The following is a 27,819-nucleotide window of genomic DNA, read 5'->3' on the forward strand; positions in this document are numbered from 1 at the left end:
AAGATGTGAAAAAGTACCTTTTCCTATAAAAAATACAATAATCTTCAAAATAAAACGACTCAGAATAACAATTAAAACCATTACACAGAGGGTTCGAGAGCAGATCCTCCTTGTGTGTGCATGAGGCTGTGTGCTGGCGTGGGGGGGGTCTCTGCGCGCTCGCTTCCTCAGCCGCCACCTCCCCACCTGGCTCCACGCTGCCCCCCGCAGGCCAGGGCAGGACTTACTTGATGACAAAGTACTGGATGACCACCGCGAACAGGACGGCCACGATGGCGAAGCCCAGCAGCAGGAGCAGGGCGAACTGCTCGTCGCTCAGGGGCGCCCCCCTGGCCGGCGGCCCCCTCCCCGCCGCGGTGGCCGGGCGCCCCGGGGGGACCCCCGCAGGCTCGGGGGAGGAGAAGAGTGTGCCGGGGCTGTACTGGCCCCACAGCTCCAACGGCTCGCCGCTGTCCTGGCACTGCCGGGCCGCGCACACGCGCAGCCGGTACTCCCCGCCGGCCGCCGCCCCCCGCCACAGGAAGGAGCTGTCCGGGCCCTTGTACAGCTGCGGGGAGAGAACACAGGGCGTTAGCCCAAGACACACAGGAAGTGCTCCAGCTTCCGCCCATGGCACCAAACCAGCCTGCAAACGGCTCTGGGGGCGCGCCTGGGAGGAACGTCAACGCTCCATGCCCTCAGGCACAGGAGTCGGGGCCAGGGGCCCTGTACGGTTGCCAATTGCAAAGTACACACCCTTCCTTCCATTCATTTCCAGCAACTCCCACCCTGGTCTTGTCCCGAGAGGGACCCCAGGCCAAGCCCAGTGGGTTTGAGCGCGCCCGCAAGGCCACTCGCGCCGGCAGCAGATCTGCAGACGGCGGAAGGAAACATGCAGACTCCTCACAGAAGACTCTGCAGCCTGGAATCGAACCCAGGGCTAGAGAGCGTGGATAAGCGCGATACGTTATCATTTTCAATTCCATTTTTTTTTTTTTTTTTAAAAAAAGCGAGCCCTGCTGCCCATCAGCCCACACGGACACCTCCGCCCCGCGGCCCGCCCTGACGCACACCGTACCTGCTCAGCCTCGCGGCCCCGGGTCAGCTGCAGGGCGTACACGATGGGGTCCCCTTTCATCGGCGGCAGGACCTCCCACGTGACCTCACACAGGCTGCGGTCCAGGTGCTGCACCTTGGGCGCTGTGGAAGAGGAAACGCCGTCAGCGCCAACGAGCCGCGTCCCCGGGCGGGGCGGCCGATGCGCTCCCCCGCTGTCCGCCATGGAGGCCAAGAGGAGCGGGCGCGCTGAGCTCGCGACTCTGCACGAGGCTGCCGATACGGGCCATCTGCCGAGTGACCAGCAGGGGGCGACGGGAGGGCACTCCTCTCTCCTCCAGTGAGGCAGCAGTGGCAGCGTCTCTCACCTCTGAGCTGTGCAGGGGGCGACTTGGCGGTTCTGAAGCTGTAGACGGGGGACGGGGGGCCGACCCCTGCCTCGCTCTGGGCCTGGATGCGGAAGTGGTAGACCGTGGCCTCGCCGAGTCGCTGTAGCTTGTAGGTGTGACAGGGCCCGCTGTAGATGCACACAAACCTGCCGCAGACACCGGCAGACCGTCAAGGTCAAGCGAACTCAAGTCAAGTGAAGAAGGGCCAGCTTATAACTTATAACTTATTCCCACCTCTGTATAAAGAACACAGTTCAATGCTTTAAATTTGCTAGAATGATTTGCTTATGCAGGCACACAGAGAATGTATGCACGGAGAGATATGGAATATTTAAATCACTGGTCCTGGAGGTTTCATCGATCACCCTTAATTTGTACGTTTTCAAACTTTTGGAACCTCATTTGGGTTCACACATCAGAAATTTATTTCAATTGCTTAGAGATTTGAATTGAACAACACCCATGTGTTCCAATTCTTTACAGCTCAATAACTCCTGCAGCACCAGGGCTGGCTACCCCTGTTTTACTGTATAGCAGCAGCTCTATTTGAAAGAGAATAGGTGTTTTCACAGCCCTCTCTGCTGGTGAGATTGTAGAGGTGCATCTCAGGAAGCTGGAGAACTACTGCAAAGGTGCCCTTTGTATTGGAGGATAATTTTACCAGTTTACCAGTCAGGGTTATTATAACTAGCAAATCGTATTAAATATCATTCAATCTTATCCACCGGTGCAAAAATGCAAAAATGCTGGACTAAGGATGGGAAACAGGTTAATGAAATGGAATGTGATGCGATTATTAGTTAGTGCCTCAAAGGCACTGACTAACCAGCATATTTCTTCAGAATGAGAAGCAGAACACTGACAGAGGACACAAAGGGAAACTACATGGAAGTGCATTTAAAAATCAAGAACAGGAGGCACGACTTTACACAAACAGGGGTGGGAGTGTGGAACAGGCTGCTCCCCCACGTTGGTGAAGCCGATACCCTGGCTTCTTTCAAACCACGGGGGGGGGGGGGGGGGGATGAGATTTTGGGATCAATGAACCATTAGCTACCGAAGTGGTCGAGGTTTGTGAGCTGCTGAACATTCCTGTGCTAATGTGACACATCACCTGCCCAGGCTGTCCTGCATCTGCAGGCAGTACTGCACGGCTCCGCCCAGCGGGGTCCGGCTAGGGCCCTCCCCCCACTTCAGCTTCAGACTCTGGTGGCCAAACGCTGTGCACTCCAGGGCCGGGGGGGAGGGGGGCAAGGGCCGGGTCTTGGCTTTGAGGGGAGCGCTGAAGGGCCCGGCTCCCACGCTGTTTACCGCCTGCACTCGGACCCTGGGACAGAGAGAGAGAGACAGCGGGAGGAGGAAGAGGTGGGAGGTGTTAAAATCCAGCAGATGGAGAGGAGGAGCACAGAGCCAGGAGGGTAGGTTTTCACGTTTTGAGAGGTGCCAACGCCAGCTCGTGGGGTGCCACCTACCCACAGCCCACAGAGCCCTTCGGGGCGCCAGTCTCTGCAGCATGTGTGGTAATGCCGGCTCTCCCCAGCAGGTGGTGCCGCTCTTTAAGCACGCCCAGGTGCATCGCATGCTGACACAGCACGAGCGAGGAGATAAAGTCACGTCATGTGCCAACAACCTCACTTTGCAAAGACTTTCTTTGGTTTAGACTCAAGACAGATACTCCAAATAAAACTTTGCTTTGACCATGTGTGGATTTTTAGAAGTAATAGCCCCCTAATAAGAAGCAATAAAGATTCAGGTGAGCATGTGTGTGCACTGCAGACTCTCTCCGCCCAGTGACTATCACCTGTAAGGGGTTTCTGGCTGCAGGTTCTCAAGCACGCAGTAGTTGGTCCTCCCCACAGACAGGGGCTGCCGTTCCCCAAAATCTATATTGTAGCCGGTGATTTCAGCACCATGGCAACAGGGCTCCTTCCACTGCACCGCCAGGCAGGTGTGGGGGCAGGGCAGGGGGGCGGGCAGAGCTTCCTCCCCCAGCTCCTCCACCAATGGCACGGCAGCTGGCACGGAGGCAGGGGTCGTCACCGTGGCAACCTCTCCAAAGAGCCCGGCTCCAGCCACATTCACTGCCTGCGAAGGGGAGAAAGAAAAAAAAAAATCAATCCATTTATCAACCCTTCAATCAAATCTCAAAATCTTTCATCTGGACTGAACGCGAATACAACCTGCACATACAAGTCAAGAAAGTGAAACAAGCCGGTTTCCAGCCATATTCCTTGGCAACTGAAACCACAGAACTGAGCTGTACTAGGAATATATAAACACAGCAAATTGAGCACGAACAGCACATGGGACCTTTGGAAAGGTGCTCATACAATATTGAACAGATAATTGACTCAGATACTGCAAGAGACACATCTGAAATTACCGAGTTATAACAAGTACTAGTCCTGCATGCTCAAGGTTGCTGTCACAGATCATCTAAGGGGTGTGGAAGCAGGCCCCGAGCCCTACCTGCACCCTGCAGTAGTAAGTGGTAGCTGGAGTCAGCCCTCTCAATTCGTAGCTCAAGGCCGGGCCGCAGTACGCCAGCTGCAGAGAGCCCTGCGCTGCCCCACACTCCAGCCTGAACTCACTGATCTCTGCTCCGTTACAGCCGGGGCGCTGCAGACAGAGAGGGAGGGAGGGAGGGAGGGGAGAGACGGAGGACGGAGGACGGGAGCGAACAGCCACAAAACGAGAGGGAAAGACAAGCAGGGAGAAAGCGGAAGGAGAAGAGAGAAGGTTTAAAGGACAAAAATAAATGAGCACTGCTGTCCACTAACAGAGAGACACTTCAACGGTAGTCCAATGGCTAGACTGGCAACACTACCGGCAATCAATGTGTCAGTTAATGTCTGGGTGCTGTCCACCCACAGATGCTGGATGCATGGTGCACATCTTCAATTCTGGCACCAGGCAAAACAAAGGCAGCAGAGAACATCAGCGTACAGGAAGTCTACCTCTCCCCTCCCGCCTGACACTCACCTCCCAGGCAGCCAGAACACACGTCGCGGTCCTGACGGTGAGCTGGGGAGCGTCGCACTGCTCTGGGGCACCAGGGGCTGTGGGCGTCTCCCACATCTCGGAGAGGGGACCCCACTGTAACACACAACACGGGCACTCGTGACCACACACACACCCACGGGCAGGACCCAACATTCCCTTTGGATTCTCAGCATCCGTAAAGCTGTGAAAAGCACCCTGTAGCAGCTGGATTTCCACAACAATCTCACTGAGCTTTACATTGGGATAAGCACATTAAACCTTTAAAGTCTGAATTTGTCGAGATACAGAATAACAGAAACTTTAATTAAAAATTTATTATTTCTTACCTTTACCTTCCTTCATCTTTATAATCTTAACATAGCATCTTCCTCTATCTTGAATGTAGTTTGGCAAGAGGTGAGTAAAATACTTGTAAAATATGCAGGGAGTAGACAAAAATAAAACTAAATTGTATGATGTGTATTTGCACATTTGTGTGGTAAAAGGATGGTTGGGTAACATGTTTGTACTTCAAATGATTTTATCTGTTCTCGAAAATAAAAAAAAAAAAAAGTGAACTGTGCTGTCATCAAAGAAAAATGTTGGCTTGCTTACTGTAAAAGCACGCTCCCCCCGCCCAGGTGAAAATGTGCAGCCTTGTCACTCGACTGAAAAGGCCACAGACACAAATGCATCTGCCTTTGGCCCCAAGCCACTAGGCCCGACAAAGATGGCCATGCAGAACGCCAACACCTGTGGCAGAAGCTCAGGGCTGCTCTTCTTGAAAAGGCATGGCCCTGAGCAGCTGCAGGGGAAGGCAGCAGACCCGCCCTCTTCCCAGTGCCGGATGAGCCAGTGACGGCTCTCCTCACCCCCGCCTGGTTGGCCGCCTTCACCCAGAAGCAGTAGGTACGGCCGGGCCGCAGGTCGCTTGCCGTGCACTCCGTCTCGGAGCCCTGGTACAGCTGCTGGCGCGGGCCCTGCGCCGAGTCCGCCATCTCCACAGCAAACTGAGACACCGGGGCCCCTCCGTCCTGGAGGGGAGGGCCTGTGGACAAGAGCGCCCCACATCAGAACACCGCAGCCACCCGGCGCCTGACATAACCTGCACATCGGCAGTGTCCACCATTTCTCAGTACAGAAACACATTCACGCGGGCCCAGAGGTCCGCAGATCATCAACACCGCCCACTTCAGATGTTCATTCCACTCCTCTGTTTCCAGCAGGGACGTCATGAGCAAATGTGCAGCCTTGTCGCAGAGACCATAACTCAACCCAAAAGACACAAAAGTATCTGTGCATGGCCCCGTGCACTGCACCAGGCCCGGTCCGACATGAAGATCCGACAAGCAGAATGCTGACAATTGTGCGAGAACTTCACAAAACTCAGGGGTGCTTTTTTTAAAAAGTCATGGCGCTGAGCTGCTGCAATGAAAAAAAAAATCACAACTATCTAAAGAAAAAGAGTTCAGCCAGTTAGGGTAATGCGCTGACTATTCACCCCATCTCAGTGGTATCTCCCGGGGCTTGGTTCTCCCCGCCAGACAGAGCGGTTGGCACGGTCCTGGAGGCACCGCAGCAGTCTGCACAGTAAGCACGTCTGAGGCCTGAGAGAGAGAGACAGATCACTATCGCAGCAGACGACTGAGCTGCCCTGACAGATTACAGCACTTTGGTATCCGTTTCATGTCGAGGGCAGATTACTCTTCAAAGCAGCTCCCATAAAAGACACTCTCAAGCTCTGTGGCTTGGTATTTTCTACCGTCCAAGGTACTGTAGATCAGAGTTAAAAGGCAATGCCCTCCAGATGTCAAGATAGCAAAGCTGACCCTCACAGTCCCCTGTTGACCCTGATTCACTGCAGACTTCCCTTCAGAGCAAAGGTTTAACCTGGCTCTGCTGGAAGGAGAATAAAAAGTAGCTTTTCAAAAGCAAACTAAGACCAGCCTCTCCTCTGTCTTATTTTTTGGGAAGTTTGAAGGTGTGCTTCAGCACCAAGGTATTATATTTTGAAACAAGGCTGTGAGATACAAGTAAGATACTGTACAAGTAACTTCTTTTCCGATAGGAGCTCGTGCTCCCAGCTCCGTAGATGGAGGCTGGAGCCTGTGCTCGCTGCCTGTTGTGGGCCGGTGCCATGCTGCGTACCTGGCTCTGGCCCCCTGCGCCAAGGCAGTACACCCTCAGCCTGTACCAGGACCCGGGACTGAGCCGATCACAAACGTGCTCCCTGGCCAGACCGCTGTACACCATCTCCCACGGGTTACCTGGAGGGACACACACGATCGCACACAGCACTGTCACGGTTAGCCCACAGCAGACAACACGCAGCCTTCTGTCCCACTGTTCCACACTGCCTCCCAGCATGCCAGGCACTTCCCGGATCTCAGCCTCAGCTGGGAATGAAGTTGAAACCTTTTCCACGGCTCCGTTTGACTTGGCTATAATCAGGTTAATCTTGAACCCCTAACTAAACAAGCTTAAAACACCCAAGCTTATAAGTTAGGTACGTCAGCAATACATATTAAGTAATAACACTCATGTCTTTTGCACAAAATTGCAGTAAATTGCCAATGCATGATTGACAGGCTAAATAAATCCAGTGCTGAAACAGACTGTCTATCTCTACACCTCTCCTCACAACTCCCCCCAGACATGCAGGTCAGGAGCGCGGTTGCTGGCTGCAGTTGACTCCAGTTAGGATTTCAGTCTGGAGGCTGTTTCCTTTCTGATCAATGGCTCCGATCAATTCATGGACTTTTCTGTTCTTATCTCCGGCCATCAGCGTCTCTTACCGTTCAGATTCTCCGAGATTTCCAGCACGTACTTGGTGACTTCCGAGCCTCCGCTGTCCCTGGGAGCATCTGGAAAAGGGAGACAGTCACAAGATGGGCTTGTTGGAGGATGCAGGCAGGTGCCAGACTGGGCGCTGTGGAGCGTGTCCAGAAAGTTCAGAAACGAAGGACACAATGTACTGCACAGACGTGCACAGACTCCGTCAAATGATCTCATACCACGAATGAAAGTGAGGTGAACCGAGCATGCACAGAGCAGAGGTGGAGCTGGACTGTGTGTGTGCTTGAACCCAGGTGCGTACCCCAGACAGTGTGCACACGGTGTGCGTGAACTCTCCCCTTCACCGTGGGCCGGCCGGGAGGGCCGGGTTTGTCCGGGCTGGTGCTGAACTCCACGGGGGCACTGGGCTGGCTGCGGCCCTCCACATTGGCAGCAAACAGCTGTGAGGGGTGAAGGGTCAGACAGACAACCTTAGAGGCTGCTCACTGGTGCTCAATGCTGCATCCCCACATTCTACACGGCAGCTCAGGAATTATACTGATCCAGGATGCGGTCACGAGTCTCTACTGCAACTGAGCTGCTACCTATTCTTGCAACTGTTACTGAGAAATGCTAAAGCCAACCACTGTGCTGTTGCATCACTAAAACTGGGTTTGGCTGGGGGCAGGGAGGCAGAGGATGCAATGGGACGTCCTGAAACTCACCCGAAACCTGTAGGAGGTGCTCCTTCGGAGATTCTTTAAAGTGCATGAGAGCTCCTCCCCGTTGTGTTTTGGTTTAAAGCCATAGCCCTGTAGGACACAACAGTGTTGAAAATAACTTCAAATCATGAAGTAGCCCTGCACAATTACTGAATTATGAGCTGCCTGTTTCCTCCAGTTACTTACATATTCTCACAGCACTGCTTTGTGAACATGTCGGTTCACACAGTGAACACCTACTGCAGTAGCTGACTGTGACCTGAATTCCATGTATTAATTTTGGGAGAGACATTTTACCCTTCAAGTCCTGTAGCACACAGGACCCAGCTCTCAACACATGCCCTGAACCTGACAGACAGTCCTGCAGAGGTCCACTCTGATAACAGAGTCAGACTTGAATATGCACCAGGTTAAGCATTTACCAGCTAGGGGGTGCAGGTACCCTATACAGTATCTACCTGAGCTATATAACACTTCAGATCGGGGGTCATGATTTTTGGCTGCCTGAAGTGCAGGCAATTGGTTTGATTCCACAGATTAAATGTTGAAGATTGTTGAAGTGTCTGGTCATTGGCTGGGGACTCACCGAGCCCTCCTCCTCCATCTCCAGTGTGTAGGTCAGAGATTCTTCCCCCGATAGCCCGCTGGGGGCGCTCCACTCCAGGGCCAGCCAGGACACACCTGCCCCAGCAAGGTGGGGGGGTGCGGGGGGTGAGGGGACACAGCCGGAGGTGCAGCATGTCAGGACCTCGCTGAACGCACTGCAGGAAGGGACACACACATGCATTATTGGGGCAGCAGAGGGAGCGACAGAACACAGGCCTAGTGGGTTCTGCCCCGCAATGGGACACGGGCCAGACAGACGCCAAGTGGGGTCTGCCCCGCAATGGGACACAGGCCAGACAGAGGCCGAGTGGGGTCTCCCCGCAATGGGACACAGGCCAGATAGAGGCCGAGTGGGGTCTGTCCTACCTTCAAAGCCAACCCTTATACAAGACTTTACAACACATGACCAAGATCAGGGCCAGGTTCATCATTAATTTGGAAAATTCTTTAGCAGGGAGAAAGACAACACCATAATTGAAAGCTCTCCTCTGATGGACCCCGGTACCCACCTCAGTCCTATATCATTTTTAGCAGCTAGTCTGAAGGCGTATTTCGTGGAGGGAGTAAGCCTGATGACTTTGAACTGTTTCATGTGCCCGAAGTAAACCTCCTTAAAGGCACTTTGTTTTCCCTGGTGACACAAGACAAAACAGACAGACAGGCAAACAAACCACCAATTAATACAGGGAGAACAAGCAGAGTAACAAACAGGACCCAGAGTACACTGTGCGATGGCCATAGAGAGGTGACAGACTGGACACAAGGGATGAAACCCTGGAGGCTCACCGGTGTACATCTACAACCCAGGAAACAAAAGTTTAAAAGTTGTCCGATCTGTGATAAACATGAACGGATATATATATATATTATTGAACAATGCGTTGCTTGCCATCACCCAGACTGATCTACAAAACCGAACTGTGCAAAATGAATAAAACAAACATAAGCATAATTACTAGGTTTAATAACATCACCATTGGAAATAAGACTAGCGGTAACAATGCAGCCTCTGTGAGGAAAGGAAGGGATCCAGACCCCAGAGATGTGGGTGTAATCGTGACCTACCTCGTCATACTCCAGAAGGTAGCCAGCTATCTTGGAGCCGTTGTCGCTGGGAGCCTGAAACAGAAGGGGGAGATATGCACTGTACTCAGACAGACTCCATTCTTTCTCTTTCTGGGAAGAGAAGGAAAGGCTGAGCTCCCGAAGTTCGGATCACGGCACGAGAACACGAGAGGCAGCAGTCAGGTGGAGAAGGGCTGCCGCTGGGCCAAACAATAACCAGCGTCCCTTGTCAGACCTGGGGACGGGTCGGGACGGGCCGGGCTGGGCCAGGCAGGGCGGGCCTACCTTCCACTGCAGCAGGAGGGAGCTCTTGGTGCGGGCCAGCAGGCGGGGGGGCGCGGGCGCCTCGGGGGCGCAGCACTCCGTGGTGAAGCTGGCCGCCTCCGAGGGGCGCCCCTTCACGGAGCTGCACGACGCACACACCCTGCAACACAAAACCACAGAGGCGTGTCCCAACCGACAGGCCCACAATAATCCCAAAATGAGAGGACACTGGAGGGGGCCCTGCGGGCGGGGTGCCGAGACGGGCTCCCCGCGGCCTCACCTGACGTGGTAATCGGTAGCTGGTCGCAGGTCAGACGCTGTGAAGGTCGTGTCTTCGCCCCTGGAGAGGACAGAGAGAAGACGATGGGTCTCGGTTCCCAGCCCCTCGTGTCTGTTCCCGAACGCTCCCAAGACGCGATTTTATGCCAAACGTACCAGTGAAACGCGAACCAGGGGGGCAACAGTGGACACTGCGTGCAAGTGCGTTTAAAACCGAGAGCAGCTCAACACAAAGGGTGGAACAAGCTGCCCAGCCAAGTGGTTGAAGCTGATAGCCTGATTTCTTTTAAGATGCAGCTGGACGAGAACCGCAATTTCCCTCACGGGATCAATAAAGTATCTATCTATCTATCTATCATCTATTAGGCACTAACTACCTAACAAGCTACACGACCCAAATGGTTTGCTCTTATTTCTGACCCTCCTAGGGCTCTAGCACCTGGCTGCTAGGAGAGACCCCTTCTAAGCTGGCTAGATTCTCATTTCATTTAGAGCCCATGCAGAGCCGGAACAGGCACACAGAGCACTCCAGTCCAAGGACAGGGGTTCCCAGAAGTTGCAGGGTCCCTAAATAGTGATTCAACCTCTCAAAACACGTGATAGATGCTTCTCCAGTCTCGGCCTTTTAAATCAAGGCTGGAGTCTGACGAATATGAACGCAGCACTATTGCTGTCTCTACTGCCTTAAGGCCCTAACGGAGCTTGGCAAGCTCTCAGAGGAAATTGAGGGGCTGATCTGTCCTGGTGACCAGCCAGGCTGAGACGCAGCAGGGGACTCACACGTAGATGGGACTGTAGTCGGCGCTGCGGCCGGCGTGGGACAGCGCGAGCTCGTAGGACAGCGAGTGGGCGCTGGGGGCCTCACTGTCGCTGTCACGCGGGCCGAGGGGAGAGCTCCAGGACAGCACAGCGCTGCGCGGGGACACGCTGCACACCTGGAGAGAGAGGTGGGGGGGGGGGGGAGGGGTGAGGCGGCCAGTCAGATGCTCAGCTGCCCTGTCTGGGGGCAGCAGTGGGTCAGGCGGGGCAGCGCAGGCGGACAGAGGGTCACTCACCACGGGCTTGGCCACACTGGACAGCTGCTCCACGAGCCGCTTCACCTCTGCCTCTGCAAGAGCACCAGCGGCAGACAATCTCAACACACACCGGGCACAATTTTGTTTTTCCACACATGTGTGCCAGCATTCTGCAGTTTTCATACAATTCTGCAGGTGTATTTCATTCTTTACAATTCAGGGTTCTAGGCCTGTCCAACACGTCTGATCAAAGCAAGTTCAATTCAGTTGTCAGACAGAAGGGGGCGCTCCCGCACTACAGAAGAAATGACAATGTGACTGAAATTCAAGCTCAGGTACTGGCAACACACTGCAACACTTACATGCACCACCTTATGCAACCTGGTGAGTAAATTGCAAAGCTGCCGTTTATCAGATTTATGATTTTATTCTGAACACTCCACTGAAAGAGCTTTACAGGTAACGTAAAGCCAATCTGCAGCCCCACCTGGACGATGCCAGTACGCTCCCCACACACCAGCCCTCAGTGGGGAGGAAAACGGAGTGATGAAGCCAGTTCAGAGATGGGGATTATTAGGAGGCCATGACTGGTAAAGGCCAGGGGGGACACCAGGGAAACACCCCAATTCTTTTCGAGAAACGCCCTGGGACTTTAAATGTCCACAGAGAGTCAGGACCTCGGTTTTACGTCTCATCATTTAATGTGTGAATTTAACAAAGCATTCAGGATTAATCGGGTCTTGCAGTGCCAGGTACTTCCGCCTTGGCGCTCCTCACCTGTGCTGTCGCCCTCTGCTGGCGGGGTCACCTGGGGCCTGGCGGCGCTCTTGGGGTTGCAGGGAGCTGGGGCCGCAGCGTGGCCCTTCCCGCAGCCGTTCTGCGGCAGAGGCGGTGGGCTGCCGCCGGCCTTGGCGCACAGCGGGCGGTCCTTCAGCCGTTTCCTGAGCGGCTCCTGCGTCTTGGCAGCACGGTCGTCCCGGGACAGGCCCGCCCCCCCCCGGCCGTGGGCCGCGGCCTCTGTGCGCAGACAGACAGAGAGGCGCGGGGGCCCAGTTCAGAGCCCAGCGCGGACAGATGGGCAGACAGACGCCAACTGCCAACAGCACAACGTCCCACCCCGCAAGAGCTGGCCCCCTCCCACCCGCACTTCCATACAGACTCCCGAAAAACCAACACCCCAAATCTTGAGCAAGGTCCCAAGGACACAACAACAACACTGAAGCACTACAGGCAGGACTCTTGTGCCATTCTAGGCTTAGGGGTCAACAGAAGAGACTGGCTCGGACAGGACACACATGGTCACTGGGAAAGGACTCACCCTGATCGCTGTAGATCTGTGGAGGTGGGTGCTGGGGCAGGAAGTGGGGTGGCAGCTCTCCAGTTGCAGGCACAGGGGGGTAAACGTGGTGATGGTGCAGTAGGGCCGGGTGTGGGGGCAGGTAAGGGGGCACGTGGGGGTGCGGGTGAGCCATGGAGGGGTGGAACTCTGCAGAGTGGGGCAGCACCACCACTTTCCGCATGCCGTTCTCCTCCACAACCTGTAGGGGGCGGGAAAGAGCAGAGTCAACGACGGGTAGGGCTCAGAGCAGCTGGGCACCTCGGCACACCTGTCCCCATCTCCAGCCATCAGGTGGCGCACCAGACATAGACAGACCCCTGACCTGTGCTGTACAAGGCCTTCTTTGTATCTACAGTGTGTGCCTTATGAATGACAAGAATAGCAAAAGCTCCTGACCACCCAACCAATTCCGCTGCAAAATACAGACCAGCTCAATTACAGCCTTCCAGCCTTGCAGAACGCAACACACACCCACCACCCTCAGCCCTCACAGTAAGCACCATACAATCAGTATAACTTTGGAGTGATCTCAGATTTATGGACCTCTTCCATAAACCTCAACTAAACCACTAAACCACTAACCAGTGGAACACTGGCTATGTCAAGGGTTGGAAAACCAGTACTGATCACAGAGTAGTTTCTCAGCAAATATTTTTCATTTGCTTTTGAAAAATAGATCGGGACTCCATTTCCTTTTCCCTGCAGGTGATACTACTGAACTGCATAGAAAATGCAGCAACTTCAGTAAACCTTGTAATAACATTTCAGCGGACCCTTTTCTCGGGGTCAGAGTACCCACCTGAGACATGTACCCCGGGGGCAGGAAGATGGGAGGCATGGAGCCATTGGGGGACACCATCGGCACATGTGCAGGACCTGCGGCAGACAGAGACATAGAGATACAAAGGGCCGGGCACACATGACAGCGGGTCTTCCGCTTTTCACCATCTCATCCACACTGCTGCTTCTGACCTCAATGCACCTGCAAAGGTTGCCTTCTTATAATGCCTGGGGCTTTGAAACACCTGCAACACCGGAGCATCCGCCGCCCTTGCTCGGCCTCTCGGAACGTTTCCTCACCTGGAATGCACTGGATGTGCCCGTCCTCTGTCCGGATAGTGAAGGTCTCCCCAGGGTTCACCTGCACCAGGATCACCTGGGAGGACGAGCAGAACAAAGAGGGGGCATCTTTAATTACACCAGAGCCCAGCTCTAGCTCAGGGGACCCCTGCAGCTCTCCATCCTCTGCTGCACCAGTTATTTAAACTCCCCTATGGAGTGAGGGTGGAACAGCAAGACACCCCACGGCACTGTGACAGTGACGTACCCCCCAACCCCAGGACACCCCACAGCTCTGTGACAGTGACGTACCCCTCAACCCCAGGACACCCCACAGCACTGAACTCCCACACAACGGAAGGCTGGCCCTTTAGCGCAGAGGAATTCATCACTGCTGCGCAGCTCGAGACTGAAAGCACAGTCCCTGTAACGGTCTTGAGAAAGCAGAAACCTGGGAACCCCCAACGCAGGATCAGGAAACACTTCGCATGTACATGTGCAGGCTTAATAACAGAGCAGCCCCCACGACCCAAGACGGCATTTCTCCACAGTCTGCAGTGGTTTTGTCTGTCCTGTCTGGCAAACAAGCCAGGTCTCCAGATCAGCACCGGGAATCTGTTTGCTGTGCTGCACCGTTTTCACACCCCTCCCCCTGTCTGTAAAGCTCACTCACAGGAGATGTTTGCCCAGCACAGCAGTGCTCCCTGGGCCTGGGAAGGGTACACTAGGCCAGACAGCCCCCTGAGGTCACGACCTGCTTCACACAACCCGCGGAGGCAAAGGAAGGAAGTTGAACCAAATCCCATTAAACCACGGCGATGCAACCTGGACTTGTGTCACACACAAGCACTCACACATACATAGACATTACATATAGTGTAAAAAAGCACACTGCTAATGCAATCCGACACAGGCAGCACTTTGATCCATTTAACGTTTTACGAGCTGCAGGCTCCTATATAAACTGTTCTCATGAAGCAGAAAAGCAAATCAAAGTGCCAACGTGTATTTATTTAACCCCATGTTACTCACAATAAGAGCTGCTGACATGCAGTACAAGAAACAGCAGCTGGTAATACCCATTTATAACAGAATAAATAACTCGGCCCTGGGAGTCTGGTTTCTACTGTTGCACACTCAAGTGAGAATACGCACATGCACACAGTTCGAATATCAGATGCAGCGTTTACATTGCAGTAAGGTATTAAAATCCAGGCAGCAATCACCTGCTATTCTCTTAACTAGAGCACAGAGTTCACTTCACAAAGATAATAATCAATACTTCCTTGCATTTACATAGTGACTTTAATCACAAAGCACTTAAGATAAAGGTTGCCAAAAATTCTGGAGGGCACTGTACATACACATCAAATTCACTTTATCTACCACTGACGTGCAGCCTCTCTGGGTGACACACAGCAGCCATTTTGCACCAGCTGGCCAGCTAAAGAAATGAGCAAGAGCTTCACTAGCTGAATTAAGGGAGGCCAGATATTGTACAAATCCCAGGGGATAATTTAGCGAAGTCACTGGGTTAACACCCATACACTAAAGAACAGTGCCCTGGGACCCTTAAAGACAAAGCAGTGATGTACCCCCCTTGATTTAACACTTCATCCAAAAGACAGGAAGGTTTAAAATGATGTATCCTGCTGAAGTATCCTTAAGTCCTGTATATCATGAAGGTGTGTGTGTGTCAGGGGTAGAGGCAGTCGCACATGTGACAAAGGTATGTCTCTCCGATTTGCACTCCCTAAACCAGGCCCTCATGGGGGGCCCTGGCAGGGGGGGGAGGCAGAGGCGTGCAAGGAATGCTGGGAAACAAGCAGCTATGTCAGGAATGTGCCCTCATTCCCCCAGATCCTCTGCAAGTAACTACCTGGGGGCTGGAGCCAGAGGCGGGATAGGGAAGCAGTAAAGGAGGGCAGGTCTGGACAGAAGCTGACCTGCAGCCTCCTCCACGAAAGGGCTATCTCAACCGGCTACCAGCAACCCTACAAGCTAGAAGGGCCAAATGGCTCCTCTCGTTCGGAACTGGTCTTAAAGGGCTGATGTTTCCTACAGGACGGGGGTCGCTGATACACCGGTGGGTCTTCCTCTCACTATGGCTTCCACACACTCCTGAACAGCCAAACCCAATACATGCTGCAGCACCTGGTTGTGCCAAGGTACCTGGGCATGGTAAACGATCCAGCCCTTTTTTTTAAAAAGCCCTCCACTGGAGCCATCTAATAAAGGTCTAGCTGACCGCGGCCAGGACCATGCCTGGTTGTACAACACCAGAAGCACATGGCAGTCAAAACAGAGCCACATCAGCTAGGGCCCTCTGGGGTTCGGTGGAAACGAAAACTCCTGCCAGATGCGAGGCTCTCACAGGCCTGTGGTAATGTCATCGAGAGACCCACTGCTCCTCCAATCAGGACGAACTTGCCCGTCAGGAGCTGTGGAGCTCGCCCAGTGTCCAATGGCGTGTAGCTGTCTCCATCTGCACAGGAGTACATGGCTCACCGCTGCACAGCCAAGTCTTAAACAAGTAGCAGGGAACAAAAAAAAGCTCTGAGAGGCTTTCCGAACACCAAAGTAGAGCCGTGCCCCAAACTAGGAAAGGTATCAAGCGTTGAGCCCAAGACACCACTGTAATATCTGATTGTGGGCGGTCAGTGCCAGGGTGACATAGAAATCATCCTCAGGAGAGTCTCATCCCGAGACATCAGAGCATGTCAATCTCTAAGCAAGCCTTTAAAAAAAAGAGATCATCAAGAACAAAACAGTCGCCGTTTGTTTAGGCTGGAAAAGAAGGTCTAAATATTTGTTCTCGCAAAGCAGCACAGAGTAGGGACCAAAGAGCACTCTGCAGTACATACCAACCCCCCCCCGGCTAATCTGAACCCGCATCCTTACAAAACAAGGAGCCCTGAGGTAAAACCCCCCCCCCACCCCCCCAAAAATTTATCTCCCTGTCCACGTCCTTCTGGAAACACAGCAGCCTGAGCACAAACAGATTTCCTTCCCGTTAGCCCTGCTTGAAGTTCCCAGACCTGGCTGCTCAGTGCCAAAGTCAGAGAAGGGTTATTAAAGAACTGTCTGCCCCCCCCCTCTCCTGCCCCCTCCACTTCCCATGCTGAGCCCGTAGCACGGCTCCTCCCCCCTCCCCATTCCGCTCCACAGGAGCTGGTCTCCGTGTCTGTTATCGCCTTGGCAACCTTACAAACAGGGAGAAATGTGAGCGCCCGGAGCCAGTGTGGGTACAGACTCCCTCTGCACTCTATCAGTGACATTTACTGCTGCTGTAAGGCCTGCAGGCTCAGAGCGCTTCACATCCTCAGCTACTGAGGGCCTGGAAACCCTCTTCCTTCAGACCAATTAATCCAGTGACTGGGCCCACTAGCACTGAATTTCTGTGTAGACTAGGCGCCTGCATTTTGGCTTCTATTCATTCGCTCTTTTTACTATAGTAGTGCTTGCTCTCAGGTGGGGAAGGAGGGGTCTCCTGTAATCCTAGGAGGGTTCTGGGATAGGGGGTGTAGGGGCAGGTGGGGTGAGTCTGTATTTCTCCCTGGAATTCAGTCAGCTTCTTTACACAAAGGGTGGCGGGAGTGTGGAACAAACCACCCAGCAGTACTGTTGAACCCGGGCTTCCCTCGGGAAAGAGCAGGAGGAGATCCCTGGATCAATTAGCTAATAACCACTAAACAAACTAGAAGGGCCAAGTGCGACAGAGTGGGTACACCATCAGGGCCCGGGGTGTTAGCATCAGGGCGACAGACGGACAGAGGAAGAGGAGAAAACTCTCTCCTCATCCTCCATCTCCAAGCCATTACGACAGGAGAACGAGCAGCTCATTTTAATTTCTGCTCTTAACGACGACAAGGTCTCCTGCCAGACGTGAACCTTGTTCTCTACTATCGGCGTTCTAGAAAATCAAGTGCAGGTCTGGCTCTGGGGGCTGTGAAAACGAAGCCTGGCAGCGAAGCCCAGAGGAACTATCACACAGCGCCCAGCCTCAACAAGTCAGCATGGGCTATCACCCCCCCTCCACACACACACACACTTCTCCATGCTCTTCCGGATGTGCACGCTTCCAACAGCCTCCCCTTTCCGCCCCCCTCCCGCATTTACTGGAAGTGCTGCTGGCAGGCTGGTGCACAGAGTGAACTCTGGAGCGGAGGCCGGAGGGGGAGAGAGAAGGAGTGTGTGTGTGTGTGTGTGTTGTGTGTTGGGGGGGGGGGGCGAGACTTTAGCAAACCTCCCCTCTGTCTCCCATGGCCTGTACCCTCCCTCCCCTCCTCCCCTAAGACTCCCCACCCCCCCCCATCTTCCCAGAGGGAGCCCCTCTCCCGAGCTCGGCAGCAGTCGGAGGCCATCTGCTTGTGCGCGAGCCCCTGCCTGACCGTGCTCTAGAGAGCTTGCAGTCCCTCTGACCCCGGCGCTCCCAGGGCTGTGTGCGAGTCTGCAGGCTCCTTCCAGGCAAAACGGAAAACTACAGAGGCACAAAGAGGAGCCTCGTGTGTAACAAGAGCCCTTGCTGCCGGGAACAGTTCGGAAAACTGGAATAAATTGCGGAGGCGCAGACAAGCTAGAACCTTCGCATCTTTGTCCTATTTTTAGCTTTGCTGGCTCTAGGCCTTTGCAGTTGTGAAGGAGCAGTGGCTGTGCCCCACGGACTGCACATGCGGTCCACTTCCCGTCCTTGGAAGTTCCCTGCAAACTGAGTCCTGCAAGGCCTGTCCGATTACTGGAAAAGTGCTGCCAACACAGAGACCAGGGAGCCCTCCCGTCATATAAGCCTGCTGAGAGAAAACCCATGGGGGCATGGGAAGAACATGCAAACTCCACACAGAAGGCCTGAACCCCTGTGCCTTAAGTGCCATGCCACTGTGCCGCCTTTTAAAGTGAACATCATGGAAGCTGATTTCTCATGGTGCCTGTTGGTGGCTTAAAATATGTCAACCCAGCGTATTTCTTCAGGTTGAAGAGTGAAACATGAACTGCCGGACACAGGTGGGAGCTCCTTGGAAGTGCGTTTAAAAGAGTGGGAGTGTGAAACCAGTTACTCAGCCGTGCTAGTGAAGCCGATATACTGGCTTCTTTCAAGAACCAGCTGGATGGGATCCGTGGATCGATTAACGACTACCGACCAAGAGGGCTGGACAGACAGAATGACCTCCTCCCATTTGTAACCTGCTCACGTTCTTCAACTTCCTCCTTCCTCCCAGACCCCCCGCCCCTCCCTCACCTGCTGCACGCCGTCTCCGCTGAGCATGTGCGGGACGAGGGACACTTCACCCAGCATGGGCATCTCCAGAGACGGGGGCTGGTCCGTCATCATGGCTGAGAGGATCATTCACGGGCAGCAGCGCCTGGGCAGGGAGAGACCAGAGGGAGTGAGCGAGCGGAAAAGAGACAGACAGCAGGGGAAAATCTGTGAGAGAGTGAAGCAGCACAAAAGAAGGGGAGAGGGCTCTTACAAGAGAGATGGAGAGGGAGGACAGAAAGGCCCCAACAGGTGATGTGAGAGATTAAGGTCCAAAAATACTCCCAAAGTTTTTCCCCACCATTTTTTGGGGAGATTTTCACACCCCCAGGAGCCATAATGTGTCCACTAGGCTGCGAACGGCTGGGTTAAGACACCAGAGAAGAAGCTGGAGAGACAGAGGCTGTTAGAGATTTAGGGGAGGGGTCTCCAATCCTGGACAGCCACAGAGTCTGGAGGCTTTCCTCCCATCTCGGCTCTTAACGACCTAAATCGACCAACTGTCATTGGCTTAAATGGATCAATTTAGGCATTTCTGCCAGCTCGTCAGGTGCTGCTGCTTTAAAGAGAAATCCTGCAGACACACCAGTCCACCAGGACCAAGAGAAGAGAGTGCAAAATTTAGTTTGACACCTGAAGCACAGAAACAAGTGCCCATCACAATAATACTGTGATCCAGGGGTCATGGGTTCAAACCTGGTCCCGTCAGCAGCAGGATGTGACTGTACCACAGCTGGCAGACTGCAACTGAATTTTTCAGCAGGTCAGATAACAAATGGCTTTTCATGTTGGAGTGACATGACGATTCCTACTCAAGATCAAGATCAGCAACAGTAGCAGCAGCAGCAAAAGCTTAGATTTTACATTATGAGCATAGGGAAGGCAGGTGGCGCCAGTGAGCTCGGCACAGTCACGCGGAAGACTAAGCTGGACAGTTATTCCATCAGGAAGGGGGGGGGGGGGTGTTTGTTTTCACACAGCCAGGCTCTGTGTCAAACACTTTCGTCACAATCACAACAGTCCGCTGGCAGCGCTCTCCGCACCACATCTGGATGCAATAAGGTTGCTGCCACCCCCTCCCTTGCGCGCCCACGGCCGCGGGTGACTGTGCACGCAGGAAACGCACAATCACCGCCCCGTCCAGACCCGCGGGGCTCCCCCGGCCCCCTCGCCAGAGCGCGTCCCCAGTCCCGCCACCTTCCCGGCTCAAAATCCCTGCTCCAGCAGGCTCACCCGACTCCCCTCCTGGTGGGCCGCCGGCCCACAGCGCTCACGTTTCCGGAACCAGAACCAGAGTTTTTTCAAAATTTATAGGAACGCTTACGTCTGCGGCCAGATGCAGAGGGTGTTCGGGGCCTCTCTGTTGATCATCTGCCTTTCCAGCTCTGTGGGTCCCGAGGGGCCCAGCTAGGTCCTGTTCGCAGCACCACCGCTGCGCTCCGAGGAACACACTGACAGCGCCAGGCACCCTGCTGCCCCGGCACAATGCCCCTTTCACCTCGGCTCCAGCCTCCCTGCCCATAAACATCCTCATGCACCAGATGTGTGAGTGCGTGTGTGTGTGTACACGCACATCTGCCACGGAGCCCCCTGGTGAGACCCAGGAGACACAGCTGGGGCCGTCTCAGCGCACATGAACACAGGTGACGGCCGGGACAGCCCTCTGGCTCTCAGGCTGCACTGCCACAGCCCCCCCCCCCCCCCCTTTCCTCCACATGCGGGCTTCTTCTGTAACTGAGAGACAACCGTACCTCTCCGAAGCGTGCTCCTCCAGACTGCTCACTCACAGTGTCCCACACCTCTGCAGTCCTTTCAGATCACAGGGGCTGAGGATCACTGACCCTGGCCGTGGAGTCTGCTTCTAAGCCTGCTTCCCAGCTTCTCCCTGAAGCCCTGGGAGAGTTTTGGGTGGCACGAGGGCGGGGGGCCACCGGTGCCCTTCCTCATCCTGCCCTGCGGGCCGCCTGAACTGGACTGTGCCCCAGTGTGGACAGAGCCTCCCACGCCTCCGCGCAGGAAGCTCCGGAGCAGTGGAAGGAAGACTGGAGCGGAACGCAGAAAAAAATACACCTAAAAATAAACAAATACGGAAAAAAAAGGGCCCAGCTGAAGCCATGAATCATTTCCCATCCCGTCCCCTCCCCCCGGTCCTGGGCGTCACAGCCTCTGGTTTTCTGACTCAGCTTTCTGGGTTGGCTTCTCTGGCGTCAAAACCCAGCGGGGGAGACGGCCTGCCCCCTGGCCCCTGGCCCCTGGCCCCTGGCCCCTGCCCCATTGACTGCAACCTGCCCTTCTGCCTCCCGCCTGCCCCAGCGACAGCAATCTGCCCCTCTGCCCCAGCGACTCCACTCCAGCTCCACCGGCTCATCGTGTGCGTTGCTCAGAACAAGCTGACCTTCCGGCCCGCGGGGAGCATCCCCTCACCTCACAGCGTCTTCAGAGCCTCTGCCGAGGGGCTCATTGATTACCGTTATCATCATTCGTGACCAGAGCACACAGCACACGCCAGAACGCACCGTATCTAATCCTGCACAAGCACTGCGGCACGGCAGGGCAGGACACCTGGGGGCGGAATCTGCTCAGACAGGACCGATTCCTAACCCCCCCATGACTGGTAGTGGCCAACGCACAGCTCTGTCACGACCAGAACAGCTGGTACACACATACACGGGGGGGAAAGGGTTACAGTCCAGTTCTCCTACACCAGAGGAAAAGGTAAGAACACAAAACAAACAAAGAGGATGGAGAAACGCATTCCATCGGCAGGGAAGGAACGTCAGAGAGGATGTGAGTAAGCAGATTCTTCCTCGTGGGCTGGGGAAGTCAGCCCGGGTTTCAGGAGGGTGACGTCATGGTCTGACCAGGCGGCGGTGGCGAATGTGTCACTTGATCCTACATTATTAAAGGGATCGGGGGGCAGCCAGGAAGCTCTCCTCCACGGAGAGCACAGAGGAACAGAGGGAGCGCAGAGTGCCCGTTCCAGCGGGGAGCGCCGCTGGGCGGGCATCGCGCCCGGGCGGCTCCCACACACCAGCTCACTCCCGCCAAGGAGTTCTGCTCCTCCTAGAACAACAAAAGGGTCCAAAAACCTCTTCACACTCTCATACACCAAATGCACGGATCCTGGAGACAGGAAACCCAAACAGGGAAAAGGCGGACCTGCCCGGGGGTCACGAACACCGCAGTGGATAAAAGCCGACGCCTGTTTGCTTCACTCCTGCTCCCAGCACAGGCAGCAGCTCCCTCTGCAACAGGAGCGGCTTATTTCCCCCAGAGTCCAGGAAGCCTGGGCAGGAGGGAAAAACCCTGCCATTGGTCCGGGTCGGACGCCACATCCGTTTCTGAAAGCGAGCTGCTCGCCAGCCTCGCTACAAGACAGTGCCCCTGTGTCCTAAACGCAGCTGTTATCTTGCTTTCCCACTCGGGGGACGCCAAAATAGCCAGCGCTCGGCCGTTTAATGCAATTCAGCTTTAACGACTTGCAGGCTCCTGGCCTGCCACCGATGAAGGTGATTGATAAAGACATGTGTAGAGCGTTTGGTGACTTATTCAAACCCCAGAGGAACAAACGGAGGTTCGTGCCAGCCCCCCAAACAAAACAAAACAAAAAAGACAAAAAAGCACAAGTATGGGCGGTGGGTTTAAACCAAGGTGTTTTGACAACGGTCTTGGATGTATTCAAATGCCATGGCTGCACAGTGCAAACAACGACAGCACACACCAGGGGGGATCCCTTCACCATCTGTGGCCAAGACGGCCTGCGAGCTTTGAAGGAACTGCAAGCAGCAGCAATAAGCCATTTGGCGACTGTTGGCACAGTCTAGGGGAAGGTGCCCCTCATGGCTCCTTCTGTAAATGCATCTAGATCAGTACTCTGCACTGCAGCTTTCAAAGCAGAAATGGTTGGAGAGACCAACACATGTCACAGAACCCCTGCGTTGAACCCTGTTGTGGGGGGCGTTTTTCATGTTATACTTAAAATAAGGTAAGATAGATAGATAACACTTTATTAATCCCATAGGGAAATTAATGTAACAGCCATTTAATTAAAAGCCTTGGCTTTGGGTTCATCCCAAGAGCTTGAAAGCCACCAAGACCTGAAATGGCTCACAGACAATGGAAATAGAAGTCCTAATTCCAATCACCACATTGCAGACAGACCCCAGAAACCACAGGCAGCTTCCAAACCAAATACAGCCCATCTGCATCCCAAACATCCACCTGAAGACTAGAGAGAAAGACCAGGAGTCTGTCTCTGTGCATTAGGCCTTCTCTGCCATTCTAAAGGGAGGCCTGCAGTTTCCTTACTCGCTCAGTTCTTTCTATAAGCAACCAGAAAGCACAGGGTCCTCTGCCGAGCTCATTTACACAACCTAGGAAGGACGTGGTCAGGTCAGCGCCCTGAAACGACATCCTGCAAAATCCTGCCCAAAAGTCCCAGCCAAAATTTCTGCTCAAGTCAAAATAATGGTCTGTATTTTGAACACCAGCAAGTTGTTCTCCCGAAATTATCTGGACATCGAGGAATTCTGAAAGCTGAGGCAGTTAATCCAAGATCAGTGGAATCACACCCAACAACCATCAGAGAACAGATGAGGCATTCAAGATGTCATTGCAACTGTGCAGTTTTAAACCAGCTCAGTTAAACACACTTCTGCAAAATAGGAAGGAAGATGCAGACACACTGGTTTTTAACAGCCGAGACATTACTAAGAGTTACTGGGGCTAGCGCAGCAATCCTGCAGCACAGTCAGCACAAAAGACACAGAAGAGCATCTTGTGAGCACAATACAGTTGCTGGGATTAGAATTAGCCACAGGGATCTAGACTGAGGAGCAAAAATAAATTTAAAAATCCTTTAGTCAGATGATAAGATTATCACGTCCTTCTGCTTTCTAATAATAGTCTGTTAACTTGCCTTCAGGAATGTGCTGGAACAGCCAGGTCTCGGCTACCCTGCTAATTTCAGATGATAAACCAGGGCTCCAGAACAGTGAATTACTTGTTCGGTACTTCTTGATTCTTAGAGCATTCAGGGCTCTGGACCCAGAACTGGAAGGTTGAGAGTTTAAATCCTAGGTGAGATACTGCTGGTGCACCCTGGATCAAGGAACTTCACTCAGGCTGCTCCAGTAAAATTCTCCTCTACATATAAGGCTACAAACATAAGTTGCTTTGGATAAAAGTGTCAGCAAGGTAAGAGGAGCGACAACAAGGCTGGAGGTGCCCAAAAGAAATACAGAAAATCCTCCACATTCAGGCTGATATTCCAGTATTCAGGCTGCTGGAAGTCAGTCCCACTGTCCGGCTGGACACAGGGTTTTGCACACATCGTCTCCTCCAGAGAAGAGTGTGAAACCATGCTCTGCTTGGGCATGCTTTCTTAACATGGCAAGATTGTGCTGCAAGGCACTGACTGATGCACAGTTCTGGAATGTCTTCTTATCGTGTATGCTGGTCAAAATGTTAGAAATATTAGGAAACTTCACCAAGCAACGCATGTGAGCTTCTGAAAGCAGCCTCAGCAGGATGTGGTTTAGGATCTTGTTGTGATCAAATATTTGCAGCCCATCCCCTCCTACAGGGAGTACGAACTCTTGCAGCCGAGGTGGTGATGTGAGTAACAGGGGTGTGGGAGTGAACAGGTTCCACCAGTTGTCAATAGATGTGAGACCTGGGGACTGTTCTGGTCAGGGAAGGTAATAACACTCAGCCCTGTGACCCTCAAACCAACCACACACTGCTTGCTGCTGAAAGTGGCTATTTGACTGGGCGTTCCTATTATTTTGGCCAGAGGGTGCTTTTATATTGTAGCTGCTGTGGTTATCATCCCCTTCACAAGGGGGCAGCACCACATAACATGTACAGCATGGGCCCACCCTGTGTCAACTGGGAAATGTTTGCGTCAACAGCACTGGTCTACTTGTACCATTTGTTTTGAGGCTGCACTAATATCTGTGACCGGAGGACAGCAGAGCAGGCGTCAGGCTTGAGCGACAGGAAGATCGGGTCATAGCCCTGGCATGCAAAACGCCAAGTTCCTGTCTGGTGTAAGCAGCCCAGCCCACAGCTGAAATGACTGGCTTCACATCTTCAAAAAGCCCTGTGCCAGCTTCAGTGTCGTTGGCACTGCACTGTGAGAGAGAGTCCGCTCTCCTGCCCCGAAGCAGTCCGAACGACATCGTCAGCAGCCAATCAGCCTGCAGAGCTTGGCCACATTCCCCGCCCAGCGTCAGCGGCTGCTTGCTGGCCATCACTGTGGCCACACACAAGTGCTTCTCCTTTTTCAGGTTAATCGCTTTTCAGAACCAGTTCATCACAGCTTTTACACAACCTGGGATGACCCATTCAAACTGGAGAGCTCTTCAAACACAAAGCACATAACCGTCTGATATACCGAGCGAGAAAGAAACTTCCAATTTACGATGCCACCAAATTCACAAAGTTACTATCGGGAAAATGACCTTTGTTTTTGTAGCAGGTGCAGTGACACCTTATTGTACAGATACAACCCAAGTAGATGCGTTATATTGATTAACAATTGTCATCAACAAGGAGTCAGCTGGGAAAGTCACAGGCTGGTACAGGAGTCGCCTCTGCTGGAGATAGTTCAGGCTGTACCCCTGGGGCTCCCAGTGTACCCTTCAGATTCACCCCAGTCCTCCTGCAGAACTGGGACAAGCATGAGCCCGTTCTCTGGGCTCTGAGCCCTGGCTGCCACATGTCCCAGCTCCTCCCACGCGTGTTCAGTGCAGCTGCAGTCTGGGGGCTGGGACAGCCGCAGCACAGCTGCCCAGATCTGTTCCCGAGCAGCAGGAGGACATGCGCCGCCCTGCTGGAATGGGCTCCCATCAGGAGGAGCTCCCAGGAGGAGCTCAGGTCAGCTCCCGGGACTTGATCATTGTAGCGCCTTGCAGTCAGGATGCCCTCGGTCACTGCTAGGGGAGTCCTGTAGAGATGGGACACTTCTGCCCAGACTGTGACGCTTGGACTCCCCACAGACTGGTCTGCTGTACAGTTAGTGCATCACTCTGATCTGTACAAAACCACAAGACATCGCTGAGGACGAGCTGGAAGGTCACCTGTGTCCAGTGAACTGATACAGAGACAGTCCGTCAGTCAGACTTCAACAACCAACCAGAACTAAAACATTTAATCACATCTAAAACCCACTAAATGTATGAAACTAGAACATTTTTATTTAGCGAGGACGATTTTCATTTAGACAAGGGTAACGTTTCGCCGGAATCATATTGTAACTGCTGTATCATAACTCCAACTAAACTGAAGAGACTGGCCAGTATCCGAGCTACATGTATAATAAATGTCAAATCCTACATCTCAGTGCAAAGAGACGAACACGTGAATATTTGGTTCTTCATTGACCGACAAAGTAGATAAGGATTCCTATATCAGGGTTTCTCTCAAGCAAACTAATTTTAATATCTTGTACTCGGAAACAAAAGGTGAAACAAAGAGTTGAAAACTACAGCTGACCGGCTCACTGGGGGACGGTTTTATAATGGATTCCTAAGGTAACACCAGATCAAAGCAAAGCCCCCCCCCCCCCCCCCCATATTGTAACAGTACACACACAGCATGACGTCACCGTGACGCAACAAAACTGTACTGGTTTGGGTTATGGACAGTGGAACCCCTTGTTATACAATTACGTCTTTATATTTCAATTTTATATTAAAACTGCTGTTAATGGCTGTCGTTTCATTAACACGTATCTTCTGCGTTCAGGTTTGTTTGCGGGAATTAAAGTTTTGAAGAAAACATCGGAGCAATTTCTAGCTTCAGCGGCAGTTCAGCAGTATACGTGGCATAGAGCAGACAAGTCAAATATTCTACCAGACCCATGTGCAATTAGATATAACGAGCAGATTTCGATGGTAAAAACCCCTCAGCTCAGGGACAAAGCTTTGCGATTTTGTTTTGAGACGGTTTTCATGACTCAGGAGTTACTCCAGTTTCACACTTTCCTGAGATTATAAACTGGAGTTCTCAGTAACTTGTTTTTTTATTTAAAAAATAAATCGCAATCAAAAGGGCTTGTGAGGGTTATGAAACAGCCTATCCTCTCTAGACTTCTCTGAGGAAACTCCTTCTGTAAGGAACACGTCAGAATTTGAACACAAACGAGAAAAGTTTTCATTGAAAAAGGACCAGCGCTCGTAACGCTTGCCCCCGCTATACCACCCACAATATATCATAACGAGATTTTGTTTTGTCTGTTCAGAAAGACATATACTCATCCCAGGGAAAAAAAAACACACCTTTGGCCGACAGGAGAACAGACAGTGCCAAAAAAATTGCGGCTTTTTTTTGCGTTTGCAGGAAACGGTTAGATCCTTGAAGCCGATAGAAGCGCACAGGTCTGATAAGAGAGTCAGCCTTTCAGCTGCGGGAAAGCGAGACTCCTACCGCAAGTTTCTCCCCGGCGGTCCGCGCAGCCAGGCTGGGAGAGGGCGCAGGCTGAATCAGAACCACGCAAAGTGCACCTCCGGAGTAGCGCGTCTGGGCTGCGGCGGTGTCGCATGCGATTCTCTGGGCTGCGCGTACCGAGAGCGGTCCCGCCGTGCGTCCCTATCCCACTCGAGTGCGGCTTCCTCCTCCCGGATCCTCGCCTGGAGTGGAGACTCAGAGGAGCCTGACGATGCCCGTTCTCAGCGCCATCACGGCCTGTCGCGGCGCATGCGCACGATTCACCCCCCTCCCTCCTCTCTCCGCTACCACCACCTCTCCTCCTGCTGGTCTGGGAGCTCCGCGCGAGGAAAGGGGGAATCCACGGGCTCGCCGCTCCACGCCACGGTGAATGCCCGGCCCGCGGGAGTGGGCACACGGGCCTGCAGTGCGCCGTTGATGCGCGCTGTAACTGCGAAGAGTGATCGGCTACAACGATCATCGGAATATATCGACCTTTTTTTTAATAATAATTATTGTTGCCACTATATTATTAGTCTAACTGGCATCAACTTTGCTGTCATTAAATAAATTACTATTTTTATCAGTTGTAGTCAGGTTAATG

At 53.3% G+C, this 27,819-nt stretch overlaps 1 protein-coding gene across 1 annotated transcript; it reads right to left on the reverse strand.

Annotated features, from left to right (window-relative positions):
* Nucleotides 1–215: 215 nt before the first annotated feature.
* Nucleotides 216–27,454, reverse strand: LOC148828748 (fibronectin type-III domain-containing protein 3A-like). The gene is made up of 26 exons (XM_088925968.1): nt 27,216–27,454; nt 18,768–18,891; nt 13,553–13,628; nt 13,272–13,348; nt 12,452–12,671; nt 11,911–12,150; nt 11,173–11,225; nt 10,898–11,052; nt 10,119–10,178; nt 9,860–9,998; nt 9,575–9,628; nt 9,019–9,140; nt 8,490–8,664; nt 7,907–7,993; nt 7,504–7,642; nt 7,202–7,270; nt 6,555–6,673; nt 5,908–6,013; nt 5,279–5,454; nt 4,407–4,520; nt 3,894–4,043; nt 3,226–3,509; nt 2,539–2,751; nt 1,404–1,570; nt 1,058–1,179; nt 216–547 (listed from the first exon to the last, which is right to left on the reverse strand). The coding sequence occupies exons 2-26, from the start codon at nt 18,873–18,875 to the stop codon at nt 224–226; spliced, it is 3,549 nt and encodes a 1,182-aa protein (XP_088782094.1). The 5' UTR covers nt 18,876–18,891; nt 27,216–27,454; the 3' UTR covers nt 216–223.
* Between the last annotated feature and the right edge of the window lie 365 nt (nt 27,455–27,819).

The sequence above is a fragment of the Atractosteus spatula genome, chromosome 9 (assembly GCF_055471065.1).
Source record: "Atractosteus spatula isolate fAtrSpa1 chromosome 9, fAtrSpa1.hap1, whole genome shotgun sequence".
Taxonomy (NCBI): domain Eukaryota; kingdom Metazoa; phylum Chordata; class Actinopteri; order Semionotiformes; family Lepisosteidae; genus Atractosteus; species Atractosteus spatula.